The sequence below is a fragment of the Pongo abelii genome, chromosome 14, assembly GCF_028885655.2.
Source record: "Pongo abelii isolate AG06213 chromosome 14, NHGRI_mPonAbe1-v2.0_pri, whole genome shotgun sequence".
NCBI classification, from domain to species: domain Eukaryota; kingdom Metazoa; phylum Chordata; class Mammalia; order Primates; family Hominidae; genus Pongo; species Pongo abelii.
In genome coordinates this window covers 81,051,565-81,076,570 of record NC_071999.2, presented here as the reverse complement: position 1 = coordinate 81,076,570, position 25,006 = coordinate 81,051,565, and the positions used below count along the sequence as shown (strand labels likewise).

Genomic DNA, 25,006 nt, shown 5'->3' with positions numbered 1-25,006 from the left:
ACTGCTTTCTATTTTTGGGTGTGACAGATCTCTTGAGTCACCAGCGGGAATTTACTAAACTGTCTCAGTCCTGAAGAATTTATATCAGAGTTCTAGGTAGTTTTTCACTCCTATATATATGCCTCTGTTTGCTGTCAGCATTCATTCAAGTTCTTCTGAGCCCAGACCATTTTCCTAGTGGCCACAGGGAGGAATTCTAGTAAGCAACAAAATCACCCCAACTCAGTCTTTCACTTAAGAGCTGATGTATGATGGTACAGGAGAAAGAGATATTGAAAAGATACAACACATATAAGAAGGATTCAAATTCATTCAACAATATTTGTAAATGTATGTATAAATATATGTCAGTTAACACTATGCTACAGGAGAATCCTATGAATCCAAAATATTGTATGTATGTACAAGTACTGGATAGAAATTTTATTTCTTTTGCATTGTTTCTGATGAGTCCCTTAAGTAAATGCTTCAATACAAGATTTTCATGATTCTCTGATCACTCATTTCCCCACTATGGATATTTTACTGTGCTTATATGAGCAGTGTGTCCTTTCTGGTGTGGCCTAAGTGAGTAGTCAGGGGCTATATAATGCTAGTGTTTATACTCTGTGTTTCACATGAGGATAAGCAAAAAAAAAAAAAAAAGAAAAACAGAGCTGTTGTTAGATCAGTTTTGCAGAGTCTCTGCAACCCATGTCATTGAAAGTTGTGGTTAGTCATAACCTGAGAAAAGGTAGTAAAGGTAACTAGAACCAGTTTTGCGTTGTAATATTAGCATCTTAAATTATTAAAGATTAAATTATGTACTCAGTTTAGAATTCAAGATGATAAACTTTGCCTATATAAATTGGATCACTTACAGAATTACATTTATGTGTTGAGTTTTTACCTGTAGTCACAGGGAAGGGTCCTGGGAGACTACAGAAATTCAGCCACAAATCAGTTTTTCATGTAAGAACTCTTGATATGGCAGTAGAGAAATTCAAAAGACTTGACACAATTAAGGTTGAATTGACTTTATGTGCAATCTCAATTGTAGAATGGAACTCTGAGGTTGTATGTAAATCATTTAAATATTTGTAACAAGAAAAATATCTGCAGTAAAATCAGTGCTACAGGCAATATTTCTGATTCTGTACTCTATAGAGACACTTTTGGAGGCATACATACTTGGGTTAAAAATTAGATGAAAAGTATTTAGTGGAAATCAGACAAAAAGATTTAGTTATACTTGGGTTAAAATCAGATTAAAAATATTTAGTAATCAGATGAAGATCAGATGAAAAGTGGAGAGAAAGAAGAGATCATTCTCCTAGGGCTTTGCCCGCTAGAATCGTTTTATTTTTTGCAGGTTTGCAGGGTTGAGTGTCAGCTAGCTCACTCTCCATAGCTTTGGCCCTTGTCAGGTAAGGTAAATCACATACTAAGGCAGTAAGAAAATGACAGAGGGTTGAGGTTGCTAGTCACATGTTAGCACAGATACCTGACTTTGTCCCTGAGACATGGCAAGTGTTCAGGGTGAGTCACTGAAGCTATAGCATGTGGATTTTATCCTTTCATAGGAAATACTTGGTCTAGCAAGCTGAAATTCTTGTTATTTTTAAACTATGAATGTTCTAGCAGTATATTCCAAATAATTACAACAGCCCCTCCTTATCCACAGTTTCAGTCACCTGTGGTCATCTGTGGTCTGAAAATATTAAATGGATGTGGCAATAAACTGTTAACATCTCTGAACACAGAGACCTTATGGGAGGAATGTGCCTTGCATGTTGGAGAAATAGCAAGGAGGCCATTGTGGCTGGAGCTGAGTAGAAGGGAATTTAGTAGGAGATAAACTGTTGGAACCAATTGCCAATCAGGAAATCTTTGAATCCACCTATGATCTGGAACTGCACCCCCTGCCCCATGCACACTCCCCACCCTGCCCCTTTGAGTTCTCCCGCCTTTGTGGATCGAACCGATGTATATCTTACATATATTGATTGATGTCTTATGTCTCCCTAACGTGTAGAAAACCAAGCTATGGCCCAACCACCTTGGGCACATGTTCTCAGAACCTCCTGAGGCTGTGTCATGGTCATGCCCTTAACCTGGGCAAAATAAACTTCTAAACTGATTGAGACCTGTCTCAGATACCTTTTGGTTTATAGAATGTACCACATTTTATTTATCTCTTCACTTGCTGATGGACATTTGGATTGTTTTCAGTTTTGGAACTGTGAACCCAGAAAATCTGAGACAGGTCTCAGTTAATTTAGAAAGTGTATTTTGCCAAGGTTGAGGATGCGCACCCGTGACACAGCCCCAGGAAGTCCTGATGACATGTCCCCAAGGTGGTTAGGGCACAGCTTGGTTTTATACACTTTAGGGAGACATGAGACATCAATCAATATATGTAAGAAGTACCTTGGATCCGTCTGGAAAGGCGGGACAATTTGAAGCAAAGGCAGGAAGACTCAAAGCAGGGAGGGAGTTTTTAGGTCATAGGTAGGTGCTGTGGTTACATTCTTTTGAGTTTCTGATTAACCTCTCCAAAGGAGTCAATCAGATATGCATCTATCTCAGTGAGCAGAGGGGTGACTTTGAATAGATAGGAGGTAGGTTTGCCCTAAGCAATTCTCAGCTTGAGTTTTCCTTAGTGATTTTGGGGGCCTAAGATATTTTCCTTTCACAGGGTATTGGGACAAAAGTGCCTTTGAATATTTGTTTGTAGGCTCTTGTGTGGACATGTTTTCTAGTCTTTTAATTTTTAAGAGTGGAATGCCTAGGTAATGAAGTAGGTCTATATTTAACTCCTAAGAAACTGCCAAACCATCCTCTAGAGTGGTGTGTCATTTTATGTCTGTGTACAATGTATGAGAGTTCCAGTTGCTCCCACGTCCTTGCTGGCAGTCTTCTTTTTATTGTAGCCATTCTAAGAGGTATATAGTGGTATCTTATTGTGGTTTTAATTTGCATTTTCTCTGATAGTTAATGCTGATGAGGGATGTCTAGGTTTTAATCTCCTCATCAAGAAAGGTTATTTTATCCTCATGGTTGGAACTTTGGTTCCTTTCAGCTGAGGCACAGATAACTTTTAAACACAATCAAAAGACATATTATGACATAATAGGTTGGCAGTGGCTTATATAGTTTCATGGTTTTGTTTCTGGGAGACTCATTTAAAGTGGGAAAATCTAATCCTGCTATTCAATTTCAGTTAATTTTCATTACATTTTAATTTTATCTTGAAGTCATTTATGTCAAATAGTATAAGTGTATGCTGTGTCTTGTGTGGTGTCTATTACTTTGTATATTATTTAGGATGAAAATACATTCCATGTGGTAATAATCGGGCTAGGTAAATGTAAATTGTCTCAAAACTTTCAACTAGAATCAGGGTTTTAATTTTTTCCCCCAGGTTCCTGATGTTATTAGCAGCATAAGGCAGTTATCTAAAGCGGCCATGAAAGAGGATGCCAAACCCAGCAAAGATAATGAGGACGCCTTTTACAACTCTCAGAAGTTCGAAGTCTTGTACTGTGGAAAGGTGACCGTGACCCACAAGAAGGCCCCCTCAAGCCTCATCGATGACTGCATGGAGAAGTTCAGCCTGCACGAACAGCAGCGCCTGAAGATCCAAGGCGAGCAGCGCAGTCCGGACCCAGGAGAGGACCTGGCTGACTTGGAGGTGGTGGTGCCCGGGTCCCCCGGAGACTGCCTGCCGGAGGAGGCTGACGGCACCGACACCCACCTTGGCTTACCTGCCGGGGCCAGCCAGCCTGCCCTGACCAGCTCTCGGGTCTGCTTCCCTGAGCGGATTTTGGAAGATTCTGGCTTTGATGAGCAGCAGGAGTTCCGGTCTCGGTGCAGCAGTGTCACCGGAGTGCAAAGGAGAGTTCACGAGGGCAGCCAGAAATCCCAGCCGCGACGGAGACACGCCAGCGCACCCAGTCACGTCCAGCCCTCGGACTCGGAGAAGAACAGGACCATGCTCTTCCAGGTACGCCTGACCGGACGCTGTCCGCCCTTGCCCCAGAAGGTGCCAGCTGGGCATCCAGTTCCTCCCAGCTCCACCTCTATATAACGAATAATCTACTTTTATTTGTTTTCCCCTTCAAAGCAGATAAGGCAGGTGGAGGAAGAGTGCACAGGAAAGTAGGGAAGGGGCGAGAGGCAGACGTGGAGTGTGGAGTGTAAGAAGTAAGGGAGTAGGGAAGGAAGAGGAGGAGGAAGCAATTCGTAGAGAGTCCTGGACACCTAGTAGAGAGAATAAGAATCTATCACCAGCATTTGCCTTGGGGTGATTCTCAAATAAATGCTTAAAAAAAAAAATGTAGGCCCGGCGCGGGGGCTCACGCCTATAATTCCGGCACTTTGGGAGGCCAAGGTGCGCGGATTACTTGAGGTCAGGAGTTCCAGACCAGCCTGGCCAACATGGCAAAACCCCGTCTCTATTAAAAAAAATACAAAAATTAGCCGGGCGTGGTGAGGGCGTGCCTGTAATCCCAGCTAATCAGGTGCTGAGGCTGGAGAATTGCTTGAACTGGGGAGTCGGAGGTTGTAGTGAGCTGAGATTGACCCCCTGCACTCGAGCCTGGGCGACAGAGCGAGAGTCCGTTTCAACAACAACAAAAAAATCTTTAAAGATATGAATCTGAGAGAGTGCGATTTGGCAAGGAGAAACATGGGAATTTTTTTCTAGAGAAGAAAAAACTCCAGAGACTTGTATTTGTATTTTGAGTCGAGGACACACCAATTTATGCTGTCACACCAAAAGACGTTAAAGAAGCACTATTGGCCTAAAAATGTACTGAATTGGATACTAAAATAATTTGATGCAAGCTGTAGTATTGGTATAAAAGATCATTCTTCATTCTAAACATTTTTGAATGTTGTACAGGGTATAGAAGGTATCAGGTTCCACTTAAAATAACTTAATTACTAACAATACCCTGTAGAGAGTCTTTAATCCTCAGCTTGTAAGATTTCAGTTTCCTTGGGAGGGAAAAAAAAAAGAGTGACTATCTTTTTTAAACCTATTTTAAAGATTTCCTGAGAAGGAAATTCCGGAGTATTTTGGTAAACAGTACCGGTGTGTAATATCAGAAGTTTGCTTTATCAGAAGTTCATGAGGCTTTTTTTCACAAATGATAATATTTTATTATAGAAAAAGCATCCCAAATGCAGGATTTCATAAACACCGGTAGGTGAACAAGTACAGCTTCAAAAGTAAGTTCAAAGTAAAGAGGCAACACTTACAAACATTTTGCCTTAAGGAGAAAATGTGATGTTCTCTTGCAGAAGTGATCTCACGCAGAACACAAATGTGGCTCCATATCATGAAGGCATCAGATTTGCTTTCTGAGCTCTGTATGCCCATTTCAACAACTGAAAATGATGGCAAGAAGTAGCATTGAATATATTACTACTTGATTAAAAAAAATCACACCCCTGATTTAAAAAAAAAAAAATTAAGAGACAGGGTCTCACGCTGTCATCCAGGGTGGAGTGCAGCAGTGTGATCACAGTTCATTACAGCCTTGACCTCTGGAAGTTCATATTTTGTTCTTTTTTGTTGGTGGTGGTTTTGTTTTTAATGAACTCAAGATATGTCATTAAAGCCTGTCTAGTCTTTGGTGATGTGTTCACTGAATTTCCCCTTTTCTTGGGGCTATCAGATTTGTTTTTTTTTTAGCTAGTCACAGTCCTTGTTGTTAATTTTTCTGAATGGGTTGTTTTCAAAAATTTTAATTCATTAGCCCAATTACAGATATATCCTTTTGCTGACCACTTAGAAGAAAGTATGATTATAACTTATTTTTTAAAATTACTATTTTTAGAAATCATGAAGTGAGGAAAGTTTGCATATTTTTTAAAAAGACAGTTGTTTCTAATCTGAAAAATATTTGTTTGTATCTTATAATAATTGAAGCTAACTTAATTTTCATACTTTTTTGAGGAAAGAAACATTTTTGAGGCAGCTGATATTTGGGGTTAAAAATATTGGTTGGATTAGATGTTTAAGCACATATGAAATACATATATCTGGGATATTGCATTTGAATCTATATTATTAGTTTAATATTTGGTTATAAAGTAAGATGTTAGATCCTTATGAATTGAAATTAATTGGAATGCTTTTATTTTTAAGGTTGGGCGATTTGAGATTAACCTTATCAGTCCAGACACTAAATCAGTTGTGCTAGAAAAGAATTTTAAAGATATCTCCTCTTGTTCTCAGGTATGTATCAAAGTATATCATAGTATGTAAAGAGACCAATTCAATCTTGTTTCAGAATTAACAATAAAATAACTGGGCTTGACCCCCCTTCAAATTTTAATTTTTTTTTGAAATTTAAATTTTTATTCTTAAAGGGAATTTGTCTTAAACTAAGGGCTCCTGGGTTTTTGTCTATGGCAGCACCAAAATCCTGCCCAGGTCCCTTGGTATCTGTCCTAACAGTTTGTCCTCATTTTAGCCAACTCTTTCTCATTGTAATGCCACTTCATCAAATCCCTTCCAGTGATGGAATTTTTGTGGTGGTGAGTTCTTTTGAAAATACCTTCACAGTTAGTTCCTTGGAATGTTGGCCTGTGGGAATAACTGAGTCATGCTCGCTCTTTATACCATAGTAGGTAGTAAAAGGAGAAGGAGGGTTTCAGCTTATTTTAATGTAAATACTAAATTTTGAAAATATTTTTGTATTTTTGTTCTTTTATCTATTTTTAATTCACAAACTGTGTATTTAAATGTTTTTTAAAATAATCAATACAGCCAAATAAGTACAAGATTATATTAGACATTGAAGAGATTACAAGATTAAAAAGAACTTTTGAAGATGTCAGATAGAAGGAGTATCTAAATGTAAATGTAGGGAGGTTAAAAAATGCACCTCTAAGGAGGTTCCTGGAATTGAGAATTCACTTCTTTTCTGCCAGGTGACTTAACTTACCTTCAAGGAGTTGGATCTTGCCAAAGTCCTTACTTAGATTTTAATATCACTTCTTTTCTGCCTAGTGACTTACCTTTAAGGAGCTGGATCTTGCCAAGGTCCTTATATTTTAATGTTGAAAAGTCACGCCAGCCTAGCTTGTTTTCTTTATTTACTGTCTTTTTAAAGATAATTTGAAGTTAGCATTGCTATAGGTATGATATTCAGACATTCTTCCCTTTGAAGTTAACAAGACAGTTTTTGTACTTTTATTTATTTATTTATTTATTTTTGGAGACAGGGTCTTCCTGTGTCATCCAGGCTGGATTGCAGTGGTGTGATCATGGCTCATTACAGCCTTGACCTTTCCGGCTCAAGCAATCCTCCCACCTTAGCCTCTCCAGTAGCTGGGACCACAGGCATGTGCCACCATGCCTGGCTACTTGTTATTTTCTTATTTTCTTAAATTTTTTGTAGAGATGAGGTCTCATTATGTTGCCCAGGCTGGTCTTGAACTCCTGGCCTCGAGATCTTCCTGCTTTGGCCTCCCAAAGTGCTGGGATTACAAGCATGAGCCACCATGCTGGCCAGTTTTTGTATGCCTTGTTAATTGTTTGCCTCAGTCTCAGCTAATACAGTTCACTTCTGATATTTTGTTTTAATATACTTTATATTATATGGAGACATAAAATTACATTGTGTAGATAAAAATTTTCTACTCTGATAACTTTGTCAGCAGTTGAAATAAGGAGGAATATATTGTAAATTTCTAAATTCCTACTTAAAGGACACAGAAATTTTAACTGAAAAGTACTTATTAAGCATTCTTGTAATTACCAGTTTACTGGTGGTCCCTGGGAGATCGTAAGTGCTGTGAGGGCAGGTGTCTAAGGCTGTGGTGTCATTCTGTAGGACGTCAGAGTCAGATGTACTAAGACAGAGCTTAACCCTGAGGTGTTCAATACGTGTTGAATGAATGAGCACTTTACACATGGTGGGCCTTATGCCAAATACTAAAGAGAAAGTGATGTCTGAACCGAAGCAGTTCCTATCCCAAAGCACCAAGGGGCATCCTCAAAAGCTGTGCCTCCCACCCCACACTCCTCAAGCCTCCTGGTGAGAAAACTTGCAATGCTCATTGGGCAGCTAAAAGAAAAAAAAATAGAAAGAAAAAAGAACTAGCCAAACGAAAAATTGGAAGTTCGGATACAATTTCTTGTTTCTCCTTTGTATTTTTTTAAAGTCAAGATTTGCATTCTGATATTCTGGTTCAGAAAAAGAAATAGAAGCAGGAGGGAGATTTGCGGAAAGCCCTGCCTTTCATTGAGGTAATTGTCAGGTTAGCCATCTGCTCCTCACTGAGTGGCTGGCCCTGCTCTTATTACATCCTTCCATGGAATTGAACTCATATAATGTGGCTGTTTTCAGGAACAGCCTGATTTTTAATAGTGCACATCTCAAATGCTTCTTTCTTCAAAATCTGTCGGACTGTTTGCCTGGCAAGCATGGGGACTACGGGAATGGTTTTCTTTCCTGGAAACATTGCCATTGCCTCAGGACTCTCTGAGCTAATGAGGTCCTGTGAATTTTTCCCATTTAGTACTAAGCGAGTAAAGGGTATTCTTAAGTCACTAACAAGTTGTACCAAATTGAGGCCAGTGTGGCTGGAGTTGGGGAGGTGAGAAGGGAATGTTATAGGAGATAAAGCCAGAGGAAAGGAGATGAGAATGGAAAGATGAAAATCGACGTTGTGTATCTAAAGGTTCATATGGGGGGCTGGTAGTCACTGTGCAAATTTAATCTGTATGGATGTCATATCCACACAGATTGCTTACTTTCACCTCAAGAATTGCAACCTCTCTCTTCTGTACTGACTTTTTCTTTTTACCAGAATTGATTTCCTTTTTCTATTTCCATTGGATAGATTGAGCTTATTATAACAAAATAGGGGCTACCATTTATCGAACATCCTAGGAATTATATTTCTTAGTTCTAAATCTCAAACATTCCTGACAGTAGATGCTGTTACTACTGTTTTATAACGGGAAATGGATGCTCAGAGATAGTTATGAGCAACCCAGTGCAATATCACATATCTCACAATTAGTTGAATCAAGATTCCAGCACAAATCTGACTTCAAAGCTTGTTTTTCCTTTTCACTTGGATTTAGGTGATTTCAGGACAACTTTAAATTTTTTGCCTACGTGGCTTATCTAAGTACTGTGCTTGCTATTAAGGTGTTGTCTACTTACCAGTATGTATGCATTCAGACTGGATGAAAATCGCAGATGATTCTGATTTTTTTTAATGGGATATAGGGAGGTTATCTAGCCTGGGTCCAGGAAGTACAATGATTTGTCAGTGTGGATAATTGGCACCTGCAATAATTTCTTTAACATATCAGTCTTTTAAGTGTGGCTCCTTGAGTGTCTATAAAGAGACAAACATTCCAATAATTTTATGCATGCTTTAGGGAATTCCATGCCAGTTAATTTGAGTATTGTCAGTATTAGTTTTTCTCAAATTCTTAGCCTCAGATAGATAAGAACAGGATTTATGATGAATATCAGACTGCCGTGCTAAGAAGACAGTAAATTGAAAACTCCGTTACTTGCAGACATGGAGTAGCATTTTATTACAAGACACAGTGGATCATACCATCAATGTTTTTCCTCCTGTGGCCTTGAGTCGCAGAATGTTTATCAGAAGCAAAACAGTCTGAGTTGGTCTCACCTTTTATTTTATGTATCAACAGGCCACTGCATGAGTTTGCTATGGCATTATGTCCCGCCTTCATTGCTGTGAAGGAGAAATTTATAGAACTGTGAAAGCAAAGAACTGAGGTTGCTTTCCATATTGTTGATTAAAAGATATATATTCCCATAAATTTTGTATTGCACTTCTTCCCCTCCATCTAGGGTATAAAGCATGTGGATCACTTTGGCTTTATCTGCCGGGAGTCTCCAGAGCCTGGACTTAGCCAGTATATTTGTTACGTATTCCAGTGTGCCAGCGAATCTCTGGTAAGTAGTGTTATTGCTGTCTGCTTGCTCCTGCGGACACATCTGTCGAACAGAAGACTTGTCTGTTAGGAGCCCAAGCCTTGCAAAATGGCTATCTATGGGAAAAGAAGAAGGCATCTAGAAATATGTTTTTCCGCTTCAAAGCAGCACAGCAGTAGAAAAGCAAAAACAAATTGTCATGGTAAAATATATGCCTAGATACTTTCGTGGGTTTAATAAACCCAGTCATGGAAACTTGAGCTTTTTAAAAGGTAGGAAAAGACTAATAATAGGAGAAAAGCTGTTACTTTTTTCATTGTTTATATGAGAAGATAAGGAAGGCCATTGATCTTTTATTTTCTTAACTGCTCTAACATTGCAGAGTAGATAATGCTTATATCAGCAGAATAGAGAGCTATTTTGGTTTTCTTCCTTTATTTTATTAGCCCCTTCTTCATTTTTAAAATATCATATACTTTGTGGTCTTACTTTAACCTTAATTTTCTTCTTTGGCATTTAAAAGTCAATTCTTCTCTTTAACACTACCCCTCTCCTACTCTCAACTAAAGGTAATTGGAGTTCAAGGCATTATGTCCCCCCTTCCTTGCTGTGAAGGAGAGATTCGTAGAACTGTGAAAGCAGAGAACTGATGTTGCTTTCCATATTGCTGATTAAAAGATATATTCCCATAAATTTTGTATTGCAGAGTTCAAGGTAATTGGAGTTCATATGTAAGGCAGGCTTGGACATATATCTGAGTGGCTAAGAAATATGTTGATTTTTTTCCCCTCAAAGTTTTTACTCGTTCTTGCACCTATGCCATCTCCCCATGTCATTTTAACACAACCCTTTAGACATATACATCACCATTCTTAGAAAAGTTTACAGAAAATTATTTTCTTAGACATGTGATCCTCCCACCAGGATTTCTCCCAGGGAAACACATACAACTTCGTCATGTAGAAATCAGTCAGGCAGCATTGTCCTTGTGCTCTTGGTGAATATCACAATTATCCCTGCCCGACTCTCGCCTTCCACGTTCCCAGTGTGGACACTGAGGTTAGGAATAATGAAGAAGTAGGAGTGAATTTGTTCAAAGGTACTTTGTTACCAGCAGCCTCTGGCCTTCATCTTTTTCTCTGAAAGATATAAAACTCCCATCACTAACAGTTTCCTATTCTAGAGAGTTCCATTTGAGTTTTCTTCTCCCTCTAAATAACCATACCTATGCAATATCCACATGTTGATATCCAGGGGCTGTTGCTAAATAGGTTGCATTTAGGACTTGAGATAGAAATTTGAGATTGTCATTGTGTAAATGACAGTGAAAGGCAGGTTGGATAAACACCTGGGGGAAGAAAGAGAAAGAAAGCCACAGAAAACTGATGACCTAACACTAGAAAATGCCAACCAAGTAACAGTTTGGTAGAAAGTGATATCCTAGGATGTTATTTCACACATGCCCCGCTCCCCACCCATCCCCTGCACGCTCACACCTCACTCCTCTGTGTCCCTCCTCTACTCTAGGACTGATCCTTCTATCATATTCTGGATCCCCCGCTCTGCTACCTTTCTAAAAAACTGTCATATACCGCATATGTTTTATTTTGGAAGCACCATTTACCTAACTTCTCTGCTTACAAATGCTAATGTATCTCTTTCATATTTTATATGCAGTTGTTCATCAAATCCTATTGACTGAAAGATAAGAATGTCTCTTTTCTCCATTTCTCCCCCGTTTCCTCTTTGCTACCCGATTCTAGGCATTCATCTTCTTTACTTGGGCCTTTGTGTTAGTGTCCTAACTAGTCGTCCTGCCACTGGCTTAATCTGCCATCTCTTCATTTTCTACTTTATGCTAGAGTTTCATTTCTCACAAAATTTCCTCCTTGGAACCTGGTGTATGCCTCACTGTTAAGGGACAAAATCTATATTGTGTAGCACACAGTGGGGCTCACTTCATTCTCTAGCCTCATCTGATGTTATTCTGCACTTAGACCGGAATGCTATGCCCTTTCATGACCTTCTTCACACATGCCGTTCGTCTTACAAGCTCTTCTCTGTGTTAGACCATAAAGACTTTGATGGTTGGTATGATACTGCTTTTAGTTTGGCTTGCAACTGAAACCCACACGTGTTGGTTAGTTCATGGGACCTAAGGACTTGAGTGAGAGGCTGCAGCTCTCTGAAGGCCCACTGTGGCTCACAGTAGTGCAGCTGAAACTCAGAGGTCCCCATTCACTGCATGGAGTGAGGAGTGTGCCATGTCAGAGGATGCCAGAACCAGGGCTTGCTGCCTTTCATACTGTCCAGCTGGGAAGGAGGCCATGTCAGCCTCAAGAATCTGCCTGTTAACTAAGCAAGGAGAGTGTGCAATGCTTTAGTTATCTCTTTTTTTTACTGCTTTTAATTTTGGAAGTGAAGCAGGCCTGGCTCTGCCCTACTATAGCCTGAGTACCCTTCCCCTTCTTTTCTACTGCATATTTTTCAGGACCCAGCTTACATATCACATCCTTTCTTGACCCCCTTTTTTGCAGGAATTGCCTCCTTTAGTTGTGCTATTGTTAGTTCTCTTACTATACTTTATTCCTAGGTCTCAAACAGTTCTTGATAATCCCCACACTCACTTATCTGTTGCATAACCACCTACTCTACTAGATTGTGAGTTTCACAGATTTTGGACTATCTCTTTTACGTGTTGTGTCATGGAGGTTCTAGGATAGCAGGTGCCTGGTACTTTTGTATTTTGAGTGATTGAATGACTGCATTACTCTTAACTTCAGGCAATCATTTTCTAGGTGCTGGTTAATCTGTAATCACTGGAGAACTTGCACTAAAAGGAAAATGATGTAAAACTTTGTTACTTCTAATCTTATTTACAGGTTTTGTTTTGTTTTTAGTTTTCATTGTTTTCATTTTGCCCTCATGCATGTAGAATGAGTTTTGGAAACAGGGAATCACAGTAGAAAGTCTGGGAACATGCTGCATTTTTTCCACCTAGCGTGATCTGTGACTAAGGCAACAGACTTGACTGACTGTGAATGCCTTCCTACTACTTGAAGCTGTGTCAGAATCTGAGGTTTGGCCTAATTATTCTTAAGAACAGACCTATGCTAGGATCTTTCAAACCATGTTTAATTTTATCAGTAAGCATCTTAACTGAATAGTGAGGCATCAGAACTGCAAGCCTCAAGAAAAATTAAACGTAAATTTCCTTCATAATAGAGGACAGCTTAAGCAGCTGATACATAGACCAAAACAAAACAGTCAATTAAATATTATCAGTCTAAGCAGTGTTAGGAGTGATGTGGTTTGTGTAACACAATGTATTGCAACACCACGCCTGCTGATTTATCTTCTCTGACTACCAAGAATACACAATTAGCATTTTCTTTTGCGTCTAATCATAGCGTAATAATTGCTGTGAATTTGTAAACAGTGTAGTGTTCTGACAGGCCCTGGAGGGCTATGCTGGAAGTTTAGATGATCAGTTCTTCCTTTTCTCCTCCCTTTGTCTCTCCCAACCTTCTCCCTTCTTTCCTTCTCCTTCTCTTTTCTTTCTTTCTTTCTTAAAATAGTTGTTGGTGGGCAGCTTAATCTTGTTTAACCAACCCTTGAGATTTGTAGAAAATATTATTTCTTCAAAACTGCTTTCTCTAAAATAGGTTTAAAGAGTGTGAAAAAAAGTACAGGTGGACTGCCACTTATAAATGAAGAAAAAGTAAACTCCACAGATGCAGATATGCAAATATGCAATATACAAAATATTTAAGGAAAGTATAACCAAAAGGAAAAAAAAAGAAAAAGACCCAGCTGCCCAAGACCCAGAATTTGTATGGGGTGAATAGTTAATGAAATAAGCATGGTATTTCATTAGAAATGAAATATTAGCATATTGATAGAGGGATGAGATACAAAACCTAGGAAGTTATCTTCCTCTTACATCTGATATTGAGTATATTTGTAAATTTACATCTGTAACAATTAAGGATCAAGCAAAGTGGGAAGATAGCAGGTAAAGAGACAGGTTCAGGTTTCCAATCTGCAAGTTTAAATCATGAGGAAAAGTTGCAGATGTTTCAGAAAAGAGCAGTACTCTGTGAAAGTTTCTCATCTAAGAAAAATGGACATAATTGGCATCATTCAGCCTAGGGAGAAGAAGTACAGGACTTAGCTTCAGACATATGAGCTGTCATGTGAGAATTTACACGTAGTATAAAATGTGATAACGTGATAAATGGGCTTAAAATCTAACAAATATGGAGAACACTTCAATACATGAGTGGTTAATTAGCCATTGAAGTAGACCTGGTTGTTAAGAATTGTTAAAATAGGATTGATGCCAAAGACTTGGAACCAACCTAAATGTCCAACAATGATAGACTGGATTAAGAAAATGTGGCACATATACACCATGGAATACTATGCAGCCATAAAAAATGATGAGTTCATGTCCTTTGTAGGGACATGGATGAAACTGGAAACCATCATTCTCAGCAAACTGTCGCAAGGACAAAAAACCAAATACCACATGTTCTCACTCATAGGTGGGAATTGAACAATGAGAACACATGGACACAGGAAGGGGAACATCACACACCGGGGACTGTTGTGGGGTGGGGGGAGGGGGGAGGGATAGCATTAGGAGATATACCTAATGCTAAATGACGAGTTAATGGGTGCAGCACACCAACATGGCACATGTATACATATGTAACTAACCTGCACATTGTGCACATGTACCCTAAAACTTAAAAGTATAACAATAATAAAATTAAAAAAAAGATTTTTACAATAAGTATATATATACCCCCCCAAAAAAATAGGATTGATGCCATTCTTTATTGGATAATTTAAAAATTTAAATTTTTTTCAGAGAATTAGACTAGATAATCTTTGAAGTCCTTCACATCCTGTGATTCTTAGACTTATTCTCAAATCCTATAAAATATGTAAGTTTGATATATAGTGTAAATGTTTATGAGCATTGTCTGCATTATAGATTTTCCTTCTAATTTCATAAATTGGCCTTTGTCCTATCTTCTGTTTTTTGCTGGAAATTTAATGTGCCCAGTGGTAATGCCAAAAACAGGTACTTTCTTTTTGTTTGTGTATGATTGATTCATCTTTGCCCATTCCTTTGCTTTTAACCTTTTGACATGACCTATAACTTTGTTGCAGTTGTATCTAGACTAAAGTAATTAAGTTATTCATGGTACACTAATTTGAACTTTTAGTTGCACTGATCTCATAATAGAATTTATAGGTCATTTGGGAAAAGTGGTAGATTTTAGAAAATAAAGTATTTATAATTTTAGAAGTCAAATAAGTTTTTAGTAATATTTGTGTACAGGAGAAGTTGGTAGCCACATTTCAGACACCATGACCTCTTGTTTCACCCAGAAATAGGAAAAACATCAAAAGTTCAATATTTCTACTAGATACCTTTTACAAGGCGGTATTATTAAATGATGAATAACTTATATGGAAACCATTTATATTACTAGTAGATTGCTAACCCCTTCAGTGTTTAAAATAAATGAGAAACAAGAAAGTAGAAATAAAGGAACATCTGCACAAATAGCTTTTGAATGCATAACAAGGCAAATGAAATAAAAATGCAAAGGTATTAAACATGTAGTGCTTTTATTTTCAAGAATTAGAAATTATTACTTTTTGCTTATAGTATAAAATAACATATTTTATCAAAAATTACTTTTATTAATGGAATGATAAGAAGTTCATAAGCCTTAAGGTTGCTGATATAGCAAAACATAACTGAATAATGACTGACTGCTTGGTGTTTGATCTCTTCTTTCAGAAACAGTAGAAGAATAGTCTGTTTATTTCAGTTTCCTCATATACTGAAATGTAGAAGTAGATTGCATTCTTTAATAATTTATTCTTAAATCAGGCCATAGGGGAAGGGGAAAAAGAATATAAAAATGTGCTTACCAAGCATGGTAAATCGTTTTGAATATCAAAGCTAGTTCGGATGAGGCCCTTAGTGCTCAATGGCTCTGTCATGCAGGTTTCATAATTTGATCTAAGTCCTACAGAGTGTAGGAAAATTACACTTTACATTTGTGATTGTTTACAGAAAAGGAGATACAACCTAAAATTGGTTTAACAATGCATGGGGATGAGCTGTTAGTTGGTTTCAAAGAAGCATCCAGGAAATAAAAAGGTTCGATTAAAACTTTTTGACTGGGTCATGGACGAACAAAAAAGAAGTTAACTGGTAGTTTGCAAGCTGCTGGCCTAATGGTGAGACTCAGCTGTTAGATGCCTCTATGTAAGACCTTCTTAGTGTCACAAATCAGAAGTGGAATGACAATATTAATAAATCAGAAGTTACAGGGATAAGCCAGCATTATTCACAGACTTTCCCCACCATTGTTTAAATGGAACTCATTTTTATCCAGAACTTTACTTAACACTTTTTATTTGCTTTTACACTAAAAGTAATCCAGAAGCGTAAAGTAAATAGGATACCTATTAACAAAGTGAATGTTGGACCTATTTTGTTGTTTCATATAAGTGGCAGACAAAACTTCCAAAAGGATCTTTGTCTGATAAAGCATATAATTAAACAGAAGGATTAACTAATTAAATTCTCTTGATGGCATAGCCCTCAATGCGATTTGAAAATAGCATTAAATTTAAATTAACAGAGCGGTATTATATTACACACATTGAAATAATCTTATTTCATCCAGCTTTCAATTATATGTATGCAACGTCTAACTCCAAGACTTAGTATTTTCTCTTGGCTAGCTCTCTAGTCATTAAATTCTATTATTTTTTGTTTAGTCAGCATCAACAAAGGCTCACATTGCTGTTGAATGTTGAATGTTGCCATGCAAGCCAACTTTTGTAGACCTGAGTTTTGTTTCTTCCTGTAGGTTGATGAGGTAATGCTGACTCTGAAACAGGCCTTCAGTACGGCGGCTGCCCTGCAGAGTGCCAAGACGCAGATTAAACTGTGTGAGGCCTGCCCAATGCACTCTTTGCATAAGCTCTGTGAAAGGATTGAAGGTACAGTTTAACGTGGCCTCGGCAAAAGAGAAGTTTGCTTTGGCATTTGGGAAATGAGAAAGTCCCTGTTGTCATTGAATAGTTCTTTGTTTTGATGTGAAACAAGAACCTAAAGAATCATTTCTCATGTCCACTCAAATGTGAGTGTGCTGTCAATCTGCTAGGTGCTTGACACACACACACACACACACAGACACACACACACACACTCTCTCTCTCTCTCTCTCATTTCTAAAGGCAGACTCAAGAAGGTATTTGTATTTCCCACAGTTTTTAAGACTCTGCTAAGTATATGGTGGGAACTGACCAAATATTTGTTGAATGAATGAAGAGAGACAAAACCATCACAGAATGTCAAGTGTTTATTTAATATTTCCCCTTTTCTCCTTTACTTGATGATGAGTTCCTTTTCTAAAAATGTAGAACTTTAATGAAGCCTGCTTGGCTTTTGAAGGACATTTGTCAATGACAGAGATAATAGAGGTGATAATATAAAGCAGTTTTTTTTTTTAATATGTTCTGAGAAGGAGTGAAGGGCATGAGAAAGAGATGATCTTGTGACTCAACTTCCTTTTCATTTCATTATCTCTTACTAACAACAACATAAAAAAGCTTGAAAACTACTATACAAGACAAAAAACACAATTTAATAAACACTAGTGAAATGTCTACTCTGGACCAGGCAATGTGCTAGGCACTGGGGGATACAGATATGATTGAGACATGGACTAATCCCAAGAAGCTTACAGTCTAGAGTGGGAGACAGGTATATTAGCAAATAAATGCAATTCATTAGGACAGGTGTTATAATAGATGGGAAGACTGCAAATTATTAATAAACATAGCAGAGATTGATCTAGACACTGTAAATGCAAATCATGATTTCTGTTCAGTAGGCAGCAGAATCATAGGCACAGGGCAGAATCAGTGATGAATAACAGTATTTGTTGAATATTTACACAACTGTATGCTCAAACACAGGGTTTTTTGTTGTTGTTGTTTGTTTGTTTTGAGGCACAGCCTTGCTCTGTTGCCCAGGCTGGAGTACAGTGGTGTGATTATGACTCACTGCAGCCTCTACCTACCATCTTCAAGCAATCCTCCTGCCTCAGCCTTCCAAGTAATTGGGACTACAGGTGTGTGCCACCACACCCGGCTAATTTTTTAAAAAATTTTTTGTAGAGACGGGGTCTCACTATGTTGGTCAGCCTGGTATCAAACTCTTGGTCTCAAGCAATCCTCCTGCCTTGGCCTCCCAAAGTGCTGAGATTACAGGCATGAGCCACTGTGCCCAGCCAAAGACTATATCAATGTAATAGGCTTAAACAATTATAATTATAATTTTGCAGAATGTACATTATTTTCAAACACATAAAGCATTTACAAAAGTGGAACATTCTTAGCTGTGTGATAAAGGAAGCATGTAAATCTGTGTGTCAAGGGGTGCCAGTTACTCAGGAGATGGTGTTGGATCAATTAGCCATCCCAAAGGGCAAAGATTGCTTATATTCATCCTGCTTAGTAATACATGCTAGATGGATCAAAGTCCTCAGTGTAAACAAACAAAATATTAAAACCATTAAAAGAAAACAAGAAGAGTATTCTTATTTCTTGAAGAGAGATTTATTAAGACACAGAAATGCAAGAACAATCAGAAGAAGACACTGACATATTTGACTATGAAAATTTAAAGTGTTTACATAACAGTAACTGTTTGGGAGTTATATGATCAGTAACAAACAAGGAGATAGCAGATTGGAATCCAGAATTTGTAAGAACTTTAACCTATAAGAAAAAGATAAAACCATGCAGTAGGAAATTGTGTAAGTTATATTGAAAAATACTTCTCAGAAAAGGAAATTAAAAGTTCCAAGAATGGAAATGTAAGGATGCTGAACCTTGCTGGATGTCAGAGAAATGAAAATGGAAACAACAATAAGATACTCATCAGATTAACTGTTGGAGAAATTGTATGGTTATGTAATACGTTTGTGTAATACTGATGGGAGTGTAGATTGCTACAGCCATTTTGGGGGGACAGTTAATATAAACTCATTAACCTAACATTGCACATACTCTGTTATCTAGAAATTCCATGTCTTGATAAGAAAAACTCTTATGTAAGTACAGAAGGTGACATTTAAAATGTTGTGTTACTTGTAAATAATGGAAAATTGGAAATGATCTAAATGTTGATCAATGGCATAATTAGTAGTATATTCACATAATGAAGCAGTTAATAGGAATGAATTTGAACTATGTGTCAACATGGATGCATCTTAAAATTGTATTGTTGAGTGAAAAAATAATTTGCTTAATAACATATACAGCATATATTTGTATATATGGAAAAATACATAGTATAATGCCATAAATTTTTTTTTTCAAAAACTTTGATCTACACTCCGTCACTTTCAGTCTGGCAATTCCTCAACGGTCTAGAGCCAGAAATACCATTTGATCCAGCAATCCCATTACTGGGTATATACCCAAAGGATTATAAATCATTCTGTTCTAAAGACACATGCACACGTATGTTTATTGCAGCATTATCCACACTAGCAAAGACTTGGAACCAACCCAAATGCCCATCAGTGATAGACTGGATAAAGAAAATATAGCACATATACACCATGGAATGCTATGCAGCCATTAAAAAGGATGAGTTTGTGTCCTTTGCAGGGACATGGATGAAGCTGGAAACCATCACTCTCAGCAAACTAACACAGGAATAGAAAACCAAACACTGCATGTTCTCACTTATTAAGTGGGAGTTGAACAATGAGAACACATAGACACAGGGAGGGGAACATCACATGCTCGGGCCTGTCAAGGGGCGGGGGTCTAGGGAAGGGATAGCATTACTAGAAATACCTAATGTAGATGACGGGTTGATGGGAGCAGGAAACCACCATGGCACGTATATACTTGTGCAACAAACCTGCATATTCTGCACATATATCCCAAAACTTAATATATAAAAAAACACAAAACTTTGATCTACTTTTAGATTTACAGAAAAGTTGCAGTTTCCAAATATTCCTTACCCATCTTTTCCCATTGTTTGTAAGTAATATTTTCCTTCTTAAATTTTATTTTTCAAACCATACACTGTAAAATAAATTAGTTCTATGTAGGCAAAGTTAAAAACATAGGAGTAAAGAAACAACTTTGTATTTCTGTTTTTAGAATTATTTAAACAGACTCTAGGAGTGTTTTAAAATATACTTTCCAATACAAAACAGAAGTTTTAAATTCTCATAAAAGTAGGCAGTCTTTGTCAGAAGCTGGCTCTAAACCTATACGGGAGCTATCACTTATACAAAGGACTCCGTGTAGACATATAGCTGGATCTTGATTTTCTGGAGACTGAAGTTTTTATAGTTTTAGATATCTTTTTTTTTGTATTTTCGTAGAGATGGGGTTTCACCATGTTGCCCAGGCTGGTCTCAAACTCCTGAGCTCAGGCAATCCGCCCGCCTTGGCCTCCCAAAGTGCTAGGATTACAGGTGTAAGCCACTGTGCCCGGCCAGTTTTAGATACCTGTGTAAAGAAAAAAGAAAAGTAATAAGCAATTATGAATTCAGAATTATTAGGGCCCTTCCCAAAATCTGGAAGGGACCCTGAAACTTAAGCTTTATGCACTTCAAGGCGTGCATGTATCTGAAGGGAGTAAAAAGAAGGACTCATGAGTCACTCAGGGTTGTTTTCCTAAGTCCTTGGATCACACTCTCTGATAGGATTTTTTCCTTCCTTCTTTTTATGTTGGGTAAAGATAGCAGTAAGACAGCACAGTACTCTGATATTAATAGTAAGAACAAAAGTAGTAACAGTAAGGCAGATCCTCTGTAAGCCTCTCCATCTGCGAGGCACTATTGTGTTTCACATGTATTAGCCCATTCCATCCATATGAAAAAAACTGAATCTCATTTACACATGAAACAGCTGAGACACTGAGACCCATAGTGGGGTAATAACTGCTGTATTCACTTTGCTTGGAAGGGGCAGAGCCAGAATTTGGACTTGCACAATTGGTTTCCAAAGCACCTGGACACCATCTCTCTAAGAGAGTGTCCAAAGGCGGGGACCCTCAGGGCCTGGAAGCCTCCTGGTATCTCTGTGTTTTCCGAAGAGTTACTTTCATCTAAGTAAGATAACTGTGAATTCTAAGTTTGTTTTATGCTTAGGTACAAAGTACAAAGCTGGAAGAAGGATCACATTTAGATAAACACAAATTAATAAAAGTATTGTTAGTGAGAAAGATACTTTAAAGAACCAGATAATAGTATTTTGTTTCACTCATTCAGAATTGTAGTATTCTGGTCAATACATTTGGCTGCATTGAGTTCTATTTTTAATGACAAAAATAAGATAAAAATAAAGTAGATAAGTATGTGTATGTGAGCCTTCATTGTCTGTCCTTGTGTTCACTCTTACCGTTTATTCCAGGAGGAACAGAGTCAGCCATCTTTGTGGACCAGAGTGAATTGAGGGGGTGGCATTGAAGGGGAATGCTGTTTCCCAAGGACCAAACCTCAGAATGTGAATCTGAAAAGTGATGCTGAGTATCACCAAGATAAATCAATTATCCTAATGTTGGTTTCCTACATTAACATGCATAGTGGATGATATACATGCTTTCAATATCAGTAATTCACTAGTCAGTGATTCCAGTTGCTGGGAGGAAGGAAGTCCAATCAGATTCATGGAAGAGGGAGCATGTATAGTTGGAAAGAAATAAACTCCAGCCAATTCCAATTCTTTGACTAAAATAGAGGACTAAAGAAACTTCCTAGTTTATGAATTTAGTTACATACTTCAAATAACTACCTTCTTTATTTTTCTTTTCCTCTTTTCAATCTTTTATCTTCCATGTTAGTCATTTGAGTAATGAACAACAGGAAACAAAACAAAAACAATCATGTGAATCATTATCATAATATATTGTCTAAGCCTCTGAAGGAGACTTTCCCAGCAAATAATAAATTGTGATAGCGGCTGGGCGTGGTGGCTAACGCCTGTAATCCCAGCACTTTGGGAGGCCGAGGCAGATGGATCCCTTGAGGTCAGGAGTTCAGGCCCAGCCTCGCCAAAATGGTGAAACTCTGTCTCTACTAAAAATACAAAAATTAGCTGGGCATGGTGGTGGGCACCTGTAATCCCAGCTACTTGGGAGGCTGAGGCACGAGAATCACTTGAACCCAGGAGGCAGAGGTTGCAGTGAGCTGAGATCACGCCATTGCACTCTAGCCTGGGTGACGAGTGAAACTCTGTCTCAAAAAATAAAATAAAATAAAGTTGGGCACGTTGGCTCATGCCTGTAATCCCAGCACTTTGGGAGGCTGAGGCAGGCGGATCACCTGAGGTTGGGAGTTGGAGACCAACCTGACCAACATGGAGAAACACCGTCTTTACTAAAAATACAAAAGTAGCTGGGTTTGGTGGCGCATGCCTGTAATCCCAGCTACTCGGGAGGCTGAGGCAGGAGAATTGCTTGAACCTGGAGGCGGAGGTTGCGGTGAGCCGAGATGGCGCCATTGCACTCCAGCCTGGGCAACAAAAGTGAAACTCCATCTCAAATAAATAAAAATAAAATAAAGAAACTGTGATAGTAAGTGGTGTCATACCATCAAAATGAATTTAGTTTTCTGTCTGTGATCGCCAAGACTTGCACCGAATTTTGCTGTACATTGCGCAAAGAAATGTGGAGTGGAGTTTTTGGAAACTTTTCCTCTAGTTCTCATTCAGTACTGCACAGTGGTTTAAAGCAGGCCTGGTGGCCGTGTGGCTGCAGTATGGCAGTACTGTGTGCATTCTGGCAAGTGTGAAGCGAATTCTAGATCGTTTAAAACAATGTGTATTTTCAGGTGATCCTCCTGTATACTATCTGTAGAGATCTTGATAGTTATTTAATTTTAAAAAGTAGCTCAAATCTATTAAATCAGTTTACTTCAGTTGCCTGGCACCTCATATTTTCTTAGAAATGAATACAATGAGAAAAGTGCACAATGTACTTATAGACTAATACATTATTTTAAAATTCTGTGATGCAACTTAGCAGAACAAATTATAAGTATTTTTGGCCAATTACTTTGTCTTATTCTTTGTAAATAAATACAAAGAATACCTGGAAAACATTCAAATTATGTCATAACATCATGTAATATATTTAGTTGTCACCTGAAAAAGATAGCAAAGGCAGCCTTATAATAACAAATGATTTTAAAATGCCAGCCTACCTATAAGGTTTATTAAATATTATAGGTATCCAGATATTCTCTTCATAATCAAAACATAGTAGCAATACTCTAAGTGGAACCTAACTGTAATGAAAATCTGTTCTTTTTCTTTGAATCTTCTTTTGAAGAAAGAGAAATCTGTTCTTTAAAAATGAATGTCTGTTGAACTACTGCAAATATGAATTAAACTTTCTTTTTTTAAATAAAATTTAAAAACAACCTTTTCATGAAAAATGAGTTTCCCAAGGACTTAATATAAATTATGTGTAAGAATGGGATAGGTTTGTGAATATCATGATATAAAGAAGTAAATCATTTCTTGATAAAATAATAACATTGAAGGTTCACTAAATACTAATGCTATCCTTAAAACTTTATTCTCACAGAACAAGAGCTGCATCGGGGAAGAGATCTCTGTCTAAGCCGTAGTCTTGCCTTTTAATATTATTACTTGTTCTTTCTTCTTTAAATGTCAAGTTGTAAACTTAAAATTTTTGACCAAGGCTAGTCTTTAGCTTTTATTTCCATGTGAGGTCTTAGGTTAATGTTAAATCATCTGTGAGTTTCTACTGTGGCTGTTTGTTAGTGTAAAGCGGTATTTGGTTGTGCTTGGTATCGCTTAGAAATTCATTGTTAGTAATTTTTGTTGTGGTTGTTTTGAGATGGAGTCTCACTTTGTCGCCCAGGCTGGAGCACAGTGGCTCGATCTTGGCTCACTGCAACCTCCGCCTCCCATGTTCAAGCGAGTCTCCTGCCTCGGCCTCCTGAGTAGCTGGGATTACAGGCCCCTGCTACCATGGCTGGCTAATTTTTGTATTTTTAGTAGAGACAGGGTGTAAAAGAACTAGAATTTGCTTCATGCTTGTCAGAACGCACACAGTGCTGCCATACTGTGGCCACACTGTCCCCAGGCCTGTTTTAAACCACTGTGCAGTACTGAATGAGAACTAGAGGAAAAGTTTCCGAAAACTCGTTTCCGCCTCCCAAAGTGTTGGGATTACAGGCGTGAGCCACTGCGCCCAGCCCGTTGTTAGTAATTTTAATGCCAAGATCACTACTGGGGGCTGTTGATTTTGGTGGAGAGGATTTTCATCTAGTTTTAATCATTTCAATGTAGTATTCCAAGGTTTCTTGTAGGCAGGAACACATCTCCTTGAGAAGATTTAAGTTCAGAGCCTGCTTGGGAAGAGGTGAAGTGTAATGCATTCTCTGCCCCTGGATCTCTGCTGCTCTGTTTAATACCTTCCCTCATCATTTTCCTTAGGTCTCTACCCACCAAGAGCCAAGCTGGTAATACAGAGGCATCTCTCATCACTGACAGATAATGAGCAAGCTGACATCTTTGAAAGAGTTCAGGTAACATTATTTGTAGGTCTCATAGATAAGACATAAGGAATGAGAATTGGATCCTGTTTTTATGCGTTCCTGTTTTCATTCTGCTGCCTAGAGTTAAAGATGCATGACCTAGAGTACTATTGGGTAGAATAGAATGCCATTGTACTTTTGCTTCTGAGCGAAGTTAAAACTCTTAGCTTTATTTACATTTATCTGCCAGACAGAATAAAAGGAGAGAAGCGGTGTTGCCATAGTGTTCTTTTGGTTTGTCTGTTGAACAGAAAATGAAGCCAATCAGTGACCAGGAAGAAAATGAACTTGTGATTTTACACCTGAGGCAGCTGTGTGAAGCCAAGCAGAAGACACACGTGCACATCGGGGAAGGCCCTTCGGTGAGAAGATATTTCCTACTTCACCTACTTTTGTTGTTGTTTATGGATTTTGTTAATTCTTCCCTTTGTACTCTCAGGTTCT

The 25,006-nt window shown here is 38.1% G+C and overlaps 1 protein-coding gene across 3 annotated transcripts in view; it reads left to right on the top strand.

Moving 5' to 3' along the window:
- Positions 1-25,006, top strand: part of TBC1D4 (TBC1 domain family member 4) — a 197,227-nt gene that overhangs the window by 116,538 nt on the left and 55,683 nt on the right. For all 3 annotated transcript variants that reach the window (XM_024230995.3, XM_054529113.2, XM_024230996.3), the window contains exons 2-7: positions 3,404-3,985; positions 6,137-6,226; positions 9,837-9,941; positions 16,826-16,958; positions 24,462-24,553; positions 24,814-24,924. In XM_024230995.3, coding sequence (XP_024086763.1) covers positions 3,404-3,985; positions 6,137-6,226; positions 9,837-9,941; positions 16,826-16,958; positions 24,462-24,553; positions 24,814-24,924 — 1,113 coding nt within the window. The remainder of the gene's footprint in view (positions 1-3,403; positions 3,986-6,136; positions 6,227-9,836; positions 9,942-16,825; positions 16,959-24,461; positions 24,554-24,813; positions 24,925-25,006) is intronic.